Source organism: Asterias rubens, chromosome 13 (assembly GCF_902459465.1).
Source record: "Asterias rubens chromosome 13, eAstRub1.3, whole genome shotgun sequence".
NCBI classification, from domain to species: Eukaryota; Metazoa; Echinodermata; class Asteroidea; order Forcipulatida; family Asteriidae; genus Asterias; species Asterias rubens.
Window position 1 is genome coordinate 3,866,768 of NC_047074.1, and position 11,754 is coordinate 3,878,521.

The 11,754-nt window shown below is 37.8% G+C and overlaps 1 protein-coding gene across 1 annotated transcript in view; it reads right to left on the reverse strand.

Moving 5' to 3' along the window:
* LOC117298587 (adhesion G protein-coupled receptor L3-like) overlaps positions 1-1,950 on the reverse strand; it is a 35,381-nt gene extending 33,431 nt beyond the window's left edge. Inside the window, exon 1 of the mRNA XM_033781905.1 lies at positions 1,631-1,950. Coding sequence (XP_033637796.1) covers positions 1,631-1,835 — 205 coding nt within the window. The 5' untranslated portion in view covers positions 1,836-1,950. The remainder of the gene's footprint in view (positions 1-1,630) is intronic.
* Between the last annotated feature and the right edge of the window lie 9,804 nt (positions 1,951-11,754).

The following is an 11,754-nucleotide window of genomic DNA, read 5'->3' on the forward strand; positions in this document are numbered from 1 at the left end:
GCATAAAACCGTACTTGGTAGTGAGTAATAGGGATAGGTTGATAGTACAAAACATTGTGAGAAACGGCTCCCTCTGAAGTAACGTAAATTGATTTCTAGACCTCAGATTTTGAAATTGAGATCTCGAAATCAAGCATCTGAAAGCACACAACTTCGTGTGACAAGGGTGTTTTTCTGTCATTATTATCTCGCAACTTCTATGACCAAATGGGCTCAAATTTTCACAGGTTTGTTATTTTGTGCATATCTTGAGACACACCAACTGTGAAGACTAGTCTTTGGTATTTATCAATAATGTCCAGTGTCTTTAACCATTTAGCCACTGGACCGCCCAGCCACCTAAAGCGATACACTGTATTATGCGGTAGGAGGAAACCTCGCTATAGCTTTTGTTTGTAGAAAATAAGAAACATCAAAATAAAACTAGGTAGTTAATAGTATGCCTACGCATTGGTGAATCCATCTAGTTATTTACATACATTATTAATTTGTCTCTTCACAGTTGACTTGACGAAGCTAATGATGATGAAATAATTTAGAACTTACCCAACAAAACGCTTATTAGTAAACACAAAGGAAACTGTATTTATCATCCATGGTGATATTGTCGAAAACTTATGCCTTCGCAAATAATCAGCATTGAGCCAGATGAAAGCCTTGAAAAGCTATTGTATCCATGTTATCATTATACAAGAATAATCGCCATCAATATTACCGTAGGGTTTTTTATTGTTCCCCAATGAGGACTTGTACAAATATTACCGAAAGGGTCAAAAATTGTGCGTTTAATTATAAATAATAAGCCTTGGCTATCTTTAATTATAAATAATAAGCCTTGGCTATCTTTAAAAAGATTTCAGTAAAGTTACTGCAAGAATCTTGAAAAAAAATAAAAAATTATTTCGGCAAACTCGGGCGGTGCAGGGACTAGAGGGTTAAGGCAACGTATACCTTTGACTTTTAAAACCATTTAATTTGTTTTAATCCTGTAATAATGCAGATATACATAGACAACAACTAGCGTGGTCGCGTTTTTCTGATGTCCACGCATACAGGAAGAACAGCCCCTTAAACAGGAATGCATAATCTGAGAACCGCTACGCGGTAACGGTTCTCAGATTCAAATTTCTAACTTTGTCAACTGCTATCTTTCTGTTATCTTTTTACATCGAATAGAAATGTTTCTCAGAATGCGTTATATTATCAAACATGACCTTGGCCAAAGGTTTGATTTCTTCTAATTAGAAACGTGTTTACCAAACGTTAAAAGGATATGAGTTTTGTTGTCACTTCTTAAACTATTGGTAGTATACACGCAATAGTGAAAATGCATATAGAGTAACATTTTACTTAGAAGTAAAATGTGGGTAAGTAACAAGATTTGAATTTTTGTTCCCAAATTTTGAATCTAAGAATTTTTACTGACAGTAACCTTTATGAGATTGATTTTTTTCATCTGCAGATATTTTTTCCTGAGTAGATGTAACCGCTCCAATTATTTCAAAACGCTATTGTCTTTTTGGAAACGAAATTGTAAGGTGTATTTAAACTAATTAAGGACCGACACAAACAATGGGTTTCAATATCAACCGTATAAAATCACTGAGGGAGGAAACAAATGCAAACTTACTGGTTTCCGATTTTGGGGTTGTCTGAGGCTGAGACGCTTCTGTAGGTTCCGGGCAGTCATTATGATTTGGGTGGTCAGGCCTAATGCAGGCAGGAGGATCCGCTTGAATTTGGACCGCAAACACCCCGACAGCTATGCAAACAAGCATTCGTGTCGGCATAAAGCAGCCACTACCGAACGAAAATGTAGCTCTGACTCGTTCCATTATTTCCCTTTCACTTTGGTAATTCACTAAATACTCCACAAATCTGCAGATTTATTCTCGATCGACACAAGTCATATTATACACAGCCGCAGCAAATTGTTGCTGTACCCTTTTGTGTAAGTTGAACCGGTATTGTATTGCGCGTCACTGCAGATGTGCAGATAGAACGTTTTTATTGTGGCACTGTTATACTGCAGTTTCTTCTGGGCTGCGCAATTACCTGTTAAATGAGGGTTTATTCGCGCAGGTGCGGTGGTGGTATTAAACAGACCAATTAAAGAAACTGTAGTCCTGCAATATGAGCTATCAAAATATGATGTGTATTCTCTCCTATAACTAAACAAGATTACTTTGCCATCAAACTTTTTCTGTGAAGTAACTCAATTGATGAATGTGTAGATTATTTGTACGTATCTAAACTTAACTGTGTAGATTCGTTCAGAACTACACTGTACTTGATTGATTCGTTACAAATTCTAGAGATGGTTCAATTTAAAAATTACTGTGTTTTCAAATTGAATGATAATATTATGTGCATACTCAGCTGTACATGTTTGGGGCTACTTAAGGTCCGGGCGACATTTAGGTACCTCTTTTGGGGCTACATTTAGGTCCGGGCGCCATTTAGGTACCTCTTTGGGGCTACATTTAGGTCCGGGCGACATTTAGGTACAGGTTTGGGGCTACATTAAGGTCCGGGCGACATTTAGATACAGGTTTGGGGCTACATTTAGGTCCGGGCGAAATTTAGGTACAGGTTTGGGGCTACATTTATAGGTCCGGGCGACATTTAGGTACAGGTTTGGGGCTACATTAAGGTCCGGGCGACATTTAGATACAGGTTTGGGGCTACATTTAGGTCCGGGCGAAATTTAGGTACAGGTTTGGGGCTACATTTATAGGTCCGGGCGACATTTAGGTACAGGTTTGGGGCTACATTAAGGTCCGGGCGACATTTAGGTACAGGCTTGGGGCTACATTAAGGTCCGGGCGACATTTAGGTACAGGTTTGGGGCTACATTTAGGTCCGAGCTACATTTAGGTACATGTTTGGGGCTACAGTTATGTCCGGGAGACATTTAGGTACAGGTTTGGGGCTACATTTAGGTCATGCGACTTTAGGTACAGGTTTGGGGCTACATTTAGGTCCGGGCGACATTTGGGTACTTGTTTGGGGCTACATTAAGGTCAGGCGACATTTATGGCTTGGGCTACATTTAGGGGCCGCACACACGACCGGACGAAATTATAGCTCTGTTGCGGTTTAATATTATCCCTCTCTTGTTTAGGCAGTTCGCTGAAATGGCATAATTATTCTCGATCGAAATAAATAAAACACAGGCTTAGAAAATTATTGATGTACCTTTTGTGTGGGTGGCAAAGGTATCATTGTGCGTTACTGCACATCTGCGCAGCCGTGGTGTTGGCATTTTACAAATTTAATATCTAAAAGAATATTACAAAATTGGTAAGAAAAACAAACTCCGCTTAGATCACAGGTTTACATAAGGCTTACTCGGTCTAATGATGATGATGGTAGTTGAAAACATCCCTTGAAATATTTAAAATGGCATATTTGATGAAAAGTTAGTCAAACTAATTTCCTGTTTGGAGTTGATCACTCTGTGTGCATTTTATTAAATTTTATTTTAAAATCGATGACATCAAAATCTGTAATCTTTTTCACTTTTTTTCTCTCGTGACCCAGATGGCCGATCGATCTTAAACTTCTAACACAGGTTTTTCGGTTTATGTATAATGTGGATTCAAAAAAAGTGCTTACACTGCCAGCAAAAGTTTTGTTAGCAAAACAGTTATGAAAATGTTCTTTGGTACAGGAGGTTTGGTACGAATATATGATTTATATAATTCGATTTATATAATACGATTTATATAATTCGATTTATATAATTTGGCAGTCCATTTGTAAACACAACTTGTTCCCTCCAAAGTAATTTGGTTATGGAAAGATATGGGTTTTTGTACCAAAATTTGAATCTGAGTGTACTGTTAGATACTTTTTTCGACCCTAGCAGAGTCTTTCTCGATGGCTAAATGACAACACAACAAACATGAACAGGTAACAGGTAACTAGTTACCTGTTCATGTTTGTTACATTTTATAAAGAACACAATCGAACATTTCCAAAAAAAACAAGATAACAAATGATCCGGTACTACATCACAAGAGCATATCTCTAAACATTGTAAACATAATTGAATTGTTATGGGGTTTCTGTCTATAGCAAGCACGATACCAGTGAAAATAATTCCGTGGGAAATGTTTTTGATCTGGGACAAAAATACAGCAAACGTCTGCAAAACAGTATCCGGTTTTCTACGACGTGTGTGAGCTCCCGTATCAGTTGGTAACGTGTATGCAAAATACGGTTGTCGCGGATACGCGTCACGTGAACACACAAAGTGTCGACGTATCGGTATCTGTATGTGTATCCGTACGTTGCGAAACCTCTCTACTGCCAGGAAGCACCGGACAGAAACAACTCTTCAAGCGATAAGTGTAATTATACCGGGTGCAATACCCAATACACAAGACATTCGCCCTTAATCCTCGTCAAAGGTACGATGCAATAACGGAAATGTCTAATACCGCAACGATACCAGTGTACGTAGGACTTGATCGCACACTCTGCTGATCAGAAACACCTTAAATATCACACCTCATTTTTAGTTAAAAATAGTCCGAAATTGATTAAATTTAAAAAACTGAACTGAACACAAGATTCCCTGACAACAGTTGGATTTGTGTCTCGAAAATTTTACCAAATAAACCGTATATTAATTTTTACCGAGAAACGAGATGATATGCCTATATTTATGAATTTATGAAAAAAAATCCTTTTGTCAGCACCAGATAATTTTAGTTGACCACTTTCAAAAGAAACGCAAGGCCTATTGTTGGTGGGTTTCTTTACGAATAGGAGAAATGCGAACTTGGCATAATTAACTGTCGCCAACTCCACAGGTACCGTATTGATGCAATATTGGTTTGCTCGCTTGACGTTGGCATAGATTCCATCGTGTTGTTAAAGGTGTGGTTGCACATTGACAATGAGCCCGCAATACGTGTAATTTCTATCCGCAACTTCAGGCCCGAAGCCCTTTTTAGGCATCAAAAAACACACAAATAATGTGTGCAACAAGTGTGATTTTTTTCATTACTCTCTTGCAACTTCGATGACCAATGAGTCAAAATTTTCACAGATTTGTTATTTTATGCATGTTGGGATACACCAAGTGAGAATACTGGTCTTTGACAAATGCCAAGTTTGTTCATCGCTTTAAGTTTGCTGCAACCTGTTGACTCCTGTGATGTGTTCAGAGAATGACAAAATCCAATGCAATCATCTTCTTGAGGCCAACCCACTGATCTTACATCAATATATTAGTCAATATTGGGCATCATTATAAATGGATATGTGTTTCGTTCACTGTGTGTGAAAAAATGCAAATAAAATGTAAGGGTACCTAGCAATTTCGGGGCAAGGCATTTAAGACACTGGACACTTTTGGTAATTGTCAAAGACCAGTCCTCTCACTTGGTGTATCTCAACATATGCTTAAAAAAAACTGTGAAAGTTTGAACTCAATATTGGTCGTCGGAGTTGAAAGATAATAATAAACGAAATAAGAAAAAAACACCATTGTCACATGAAGTTGTGTACTTTCAGATGCTGATTTCGGGACCTGAAAAAGGTAATTCTGAGGTCTCAAAATCAAATTCGTTGACAATTACTTCTTTCTCGAAAACTACGTTACTTCAGAAGGAGCAATTTCTCACAATGTTTTATACTATCAACAGCTCTCCATTGCTTATTACCAAGTAAGTTTTTATGCTTACAATTATTTTGAGTAATTACCAACAGTGCCACTGCCTTTAAAGTGATGATATAACATTCCTTGTTCTATCTATCTGACAAATCCCGGTTCAAACTAATGCGAAAGAAAGGCGAATTTTGACGTCACATGGATGTTTTTCGCAGAAGTTGAACACATTTGAACGGTTATTTTCGTTGTGAATTTGTGACGTCAAAATTCGTACCGCATTCGCATTCGCATTCGCAGGAAGCTTGCATCGAGCTAACTAGATTGTCGTTCAATATTGTGAACCTATTTTTTACAACAGATAACACAGTCACCGCTATTGAAAGTGTTTCCCTGTGACGTTTGCCATTACGAACACGTTGCCTTGGATCGGACGAGTTGGTATATATAAAGCGTTTGTAACCGTTTGTTATAAAATGCATATGGGTGGAAATATGTTTTAAAAGTTGAATACAATGATCTACACAAATATGCCTCGAAATTGCGTGGTTTTCCTTTTACCTCGTCGACTAAAACGGTCGGCCATTTATGGGAGTAAAATTTGCCTCGAAATTGCGTCGGGTTCCTTTCACTTTGCGAACTAACACGGTCGGCCATTTATGGGAATCAAAAAATTGACTTCCATTAATGGCCGACCGTGTAAGTCGACGAGGTAAAAGGAAAACCGTGCAATTTCGAGGCATGTTTGTGTGGGTCATTGTATTCTACTTTTACAACATCTTTCTACCCTTTATAACAAACGGTTACAAACGCTTTTCAACGACCAACTCGACCGATCCAAGGCAACGTGTTCCTTTAATTGCGTTTTTACCTCTCTTCATGATTTTCAACCAGACGCAACGATTCACAGCTAAAAAGTGAGAATTGGTAATGTCAACGAACAAAAGCTCCCGATTTTTTTTTATTTTTTTTTGTGATATCGAATAAGAGCAGTGCCTACGCCTATTGGCGCAGGGTATATAGGCATACTCTGTGAAAGGTTGTTTGTTATCCAGATGACCTTCAGATGCTCTTTGTTATGTGGTTTTTATTCTCATAATGCTTTTTAGTGCTTGATGAAGTGTTTTTCTTTGACAATGGTTCGGCTCTTCAGATGTGTTCTTATACATTCTATCGAGTGGAAATCTACATAAGAGCACCTACTGCTCTATTCGTGTGGGCTTTTTTTTTAATTTTTTACTGACAGTCAATCCAAGGAGAAGGTGATTATGTAATTTTTTTTGTCGCTTCTTTTATTCAAAAAGAACGTACTGTTGTATTAAGCCCAAACAGCAATCGAACTATCCAAAATTTGAAACACCGGAAAATATAAACAATTTTGTATGTTATGGTAATTTTCTGGGGGTTTTAACAATGCAAATAAAAATCAGGTTTAAATTGTCATTTTTTTTATGAGATATACATTTTTAAACACTATTTTTAATCAGAGGCTGCAGGAAACAATACCGCGGCATTAATCGCTTTTTTCCTGTGATGTTTACATCTCAAGCCAAACAGTGAATAGTCCTACAGTGTTCACGATATCTCAAAACGAAATCAACCAGTACACTCCTACTATTGGCCACCATATCTCAAAAAGGAACCAAACAGTACACTCCTATTATTGGCCACCATATCTCAAAAAGGAACCAAACAGTACACTCCTACTATTGGCCACCATATCTCAAAAAGGAACCAAACAGTACACTCCTACTATTGGCCACCATATCTCAAAAAGGAACCAACCAGTACACTCCTACTATTGGCCACCATATCTCAAAAAGGAACCAAACAGTACACTCCTACTATTGGCCACCATATCTCAAGAAGGAACCAAACAGTACACTCCTACTATTGGCCACCATATCTCAAAAAGGAACAAACAGTACACTCCTATTATTGGCCACCATATCTCAAGAAGGAACCAAACAGTACACTCCTACTATTGGCCACCATATCTCAAAAAGGACCCAACCAGTACACTCCTACTATTGGCCACCATATCTCAAAAAGGAACCAAACAGTACACTCCTATTTGGCCACCATATCTCAAAAAGAAACCAAACAGTACACTCCTACTATTGGCCACCATATCTCAAAAAGGAACCAAACAGTACACTCCTACTATTGGCCACCATATCTCAAAAAGGAACCAAACAGTACACTCCTACTATTGGCCACCATATCTCAAAAAGGAACAAACAGTACACTCCTATTATTGGCCACCATATCTCAAAAAGGAACAAACAGTACACTCCTATTATTGGCCACCATATCTCAAAAAGGAACCAACAATCACACTCCTATTATGTCCACCGTATCTAAAAAGGGAACCAAGCAGACGCTGGTGTCCGTCACAACTATCTCAAAAAAGAACCAAACAGTATACACTTTTGAGTATCCACCATAACTCAACAAAATTAGCTCGATTTGGGTTTACAGAAAAGAGCGTCACTTCGATTGATGTTTTACAACAATCGTTTTTTTCTGCTTTAATTGACCTGGAAACCTTTTATATTGTAAAGATGTGATACAATTTGTCATGACCTTGCATATAAAGGTCTGGACTAGATTTGTTATGCCACTTCAATTATTGTCAGGTAATAATATTGCAACGCTGACCTACAGGAAGTGGTCCTTATGGTCACTGTTTTATTGCATTGTGTTGTTGCATTTATCTGCAGGAGCCGATAGAAAAAAGGGACAGTAGTGCCCTGGGTTTGGTGAAGGTCTTCAGTCAGAAAATTCTACAAAATCAATGGGAGATGTTTCCATAAAAACGTACAACAAAAGACGAAAGTACAAACAAAAGAGGAAAAAAAGAAGATTGCGAATTGTCGGTGTGTGCGAGTTCGAGCGTTACATACGAAAAGTGGACCTGGTAATAAAACAGATCCACACAAATGCTGACTCTTATAATTTCGACGGTTCGTCTCACACACCGCCTATCCGTAGTTTAAATTACGGGCATGTTTTACACTCGGCTTAAGGTTGTACGTAGTGTATATCTACTTTGCTTTGTATATTTTGCTCTGTGGGACCTTGTCTTACAAGAAATGTAGATTTATGGTGTTACCGCTATACGAATACACAATGATATCTCACCATGCAATGCATCAAAACCAACATGGGTGGTTTTGTGTAAGATTAAATCTAGCTGTTGAAAAAAATTAGGGAAAAATACAACTACGTAAACTTACTATTAATTGTGTCCTTTGAAGATGCAACACGACTTGAACTGGTCACATATCTCGGTGGGTCTATTGCGATCCCCGTTGCGGTAAGCTCGGGTATCAATATTATGGCAACAACGATCGCGCACCGTGTAAAGGCCAGAATCTGAACGGTCAAACAGTCCAATATCCCGGCAGTCATGGTGCTCCGAATACGGTGAAAATAGTCGCAAACTAGAGGTTTCTATATAATGTTCATCACCGCCCTCGGAAGATTCAGTATAAATGTATACTTTTAATGTCAAAGATAGCTATTATATAGTGTTCTTAGAGCATGAGAAGCTGACATATGCGGATCAAAAATGGAACTGTTGAGTCAACAAATGTTATAAAATATTGATCACATTTAATTACAGTCTTCTCGTCTTGATATCGATTACAGAGTAGGTAGAGCAGAAGCAAATGATCCCACCCCCAAAAATAGATAGAAATAGTCATTCATCAAATAAACAATGGGTGGTATTTTATTACAACGGGCATCTAAACAAATCAACACTGACATTTAGTTTAATTCGGTCATAATGATGACCGATCTCCTCCAGTCATAATGGGTGTTTTAACGCACGGAGGTACGGCTAAAACGACGGTTTTCCGGTTGTTGCAGCTATAACGACATTTCAGTCGTTATCTTTTGATAAGGCATTTTAGCAAGTTACGGTTATGCATGTCACAAAACGACAAGTCTCATCCAGCATAAATAATGAACGACCGAAAGTTCCGGTCGGTTAAGAAGTGTATACAGCCCAAAGACTTTTTCGCAAATCCCATAACGCAAGCACTTACTGCAAATTGAGGTGCATGCTGGTCTAGCTAGCGATCAAGCTCAATAGCTAGCTAGACCAGCATGCACCTCGTTCCAGGCATAACGCGCGCGTACCGGGTATTTTGCGATAAGGTAAGCATCCGTCTTCATATTCCCACCAACAGTCCTTGTCGTAAAACAAAATCGACCGCACTTTTGAATGTCAAAAACCTAAAGGGATATTTACTTCTTCGATTTATTATAACTTTTTATTAATTTTTACTATATTAAGCTTTTCAAGGGCAAGCGATCTCCGGTTTCGTGAGACAGCTCACGGTTGAGTTATTAATCATAATTTGACCGGATAGTATTGTATAAAGCAATAAAAATTCATGATATACTGTTTAAAGACACCGAACACTATTGGTAGTTGTCAAAGACCAGTCTTCTCACTTGGTGTATCTCAACATATGCATAAATTAACAAACCTGTAAAATTTGAACTCAAATGGGCGTTAAAGTTGCGAGATAATAACGAAAGAAAAAATACACATGTCACCCGCAGTTGTGTGCTTTCAGATGCTTGATTTCGAGATCTCGAAATCTATCTCTGTGGTGTCGAAATCAAATTCGAGGAAATAACCTCTTTCTTGAAAACTACGTCAATTAAGAGGGAGCCGTTTCTCACAATGTTTTATGCTATCAACGTCTCCCCATTATATGCTAATAATTATTTTAAGTAATTTACCAATAGTGTCCACTGCCTTTAAACCTCAGTTTATTAAAGAATAATAATTATAGGATGATAACACAGTATATATGTAAATATTCCTAGCTAAAAGAGTGACCTGTACATTGAAAGGCAGTGGACACTATTGGTTATTACTCAAAATAATTATTAGCATAAAACCTTTCTTGGTGAAGAGTAATGGGGAGAGGTGGATGGTATACAACATTGTGAGAAACGGCTCCCTCTGAAGTGCCATAGTTTTCGAGAAAGAAGTAATTTTCCACGAATTTGATTTCGAGAACCTCAGATTTAGAACTTGAGGTCTCGAAATCAACCATCTAAACGCACACAACTTCGCGTGACAAGGGTGTCTCTTCTTTTATTATTATCTCGCAACTTTGTTGACCGATTGAGCTCAAATTTTCACAGGTTTGTTATTTTATGCATATGTTGAGATACACCAAGTGACAAGACTGGTCTTTGACAATTACTAATAGTGTCCACTGTCTTTAAACCTCAAGTATAGAATGATAATTATAGGATGAAACACAGTATATATGTAAACATTCCTAACCAAAAGAGTGACCTGTACATTTAAGCGTCTTTATGACAGAACATGCGGGATTCTACATTGCATGGTCATATGGGTTAGTTACATTTTGGTGTCATAATTTCAACACAAATTGTAGATCTTAAAAAATATTTATAAAAAATGCTTAACAAGTCTAAAGATGTGCCCGCTTTCGTCACACCAAAAGTTGGAAACAGACGGTCAAATATTAGATTTATTCCATTATTAGTGTGCGTGCAAATCGCACCTGCAGAAAGTCAAGGCTCTGCGGATCTTTTGTAAGCATGGATGTGAAGTAGTCTCCGGAATTCCAGAATCTACTCCGCAACATTAGAATAAAAACAAGGCCTTTAGTTCCCAAAGGACAAAATACACGCAGGAAAGAAGATCTACACATGGTGTTACCGCAAACCGAATGTACATTGATACCGTACCATGCAATGCCTAAAAATACTATACATGACTGTAACGTCACATGCTCAATCGGGCGACATGTCTTTTTCTTCAGCTGCGCCACGAATCGGGAACTCTCTACCACTTATCCTAATGGAACTTGTCTTTGTACCACAAAATTCAAATCTCTTCTCAAAAATGATGTTATGTCACAGGTTTTCAAGAACTAACTTTTTTAAGTGTGTTTTCTTTCGGGTTTTTTTTTTTTTTTTTTTTTTTTTACTGTGCCTTGAACACACAGCAGGGTATATTATTTTTATTGTATAGCAGAAGCTTATTAAAATGACTGATAGTTATCTGCATTTAGTAATTACCAGAAGCGATATCAATCATTATAGCAATACACTCGGGTGCTGTTATTGTATCA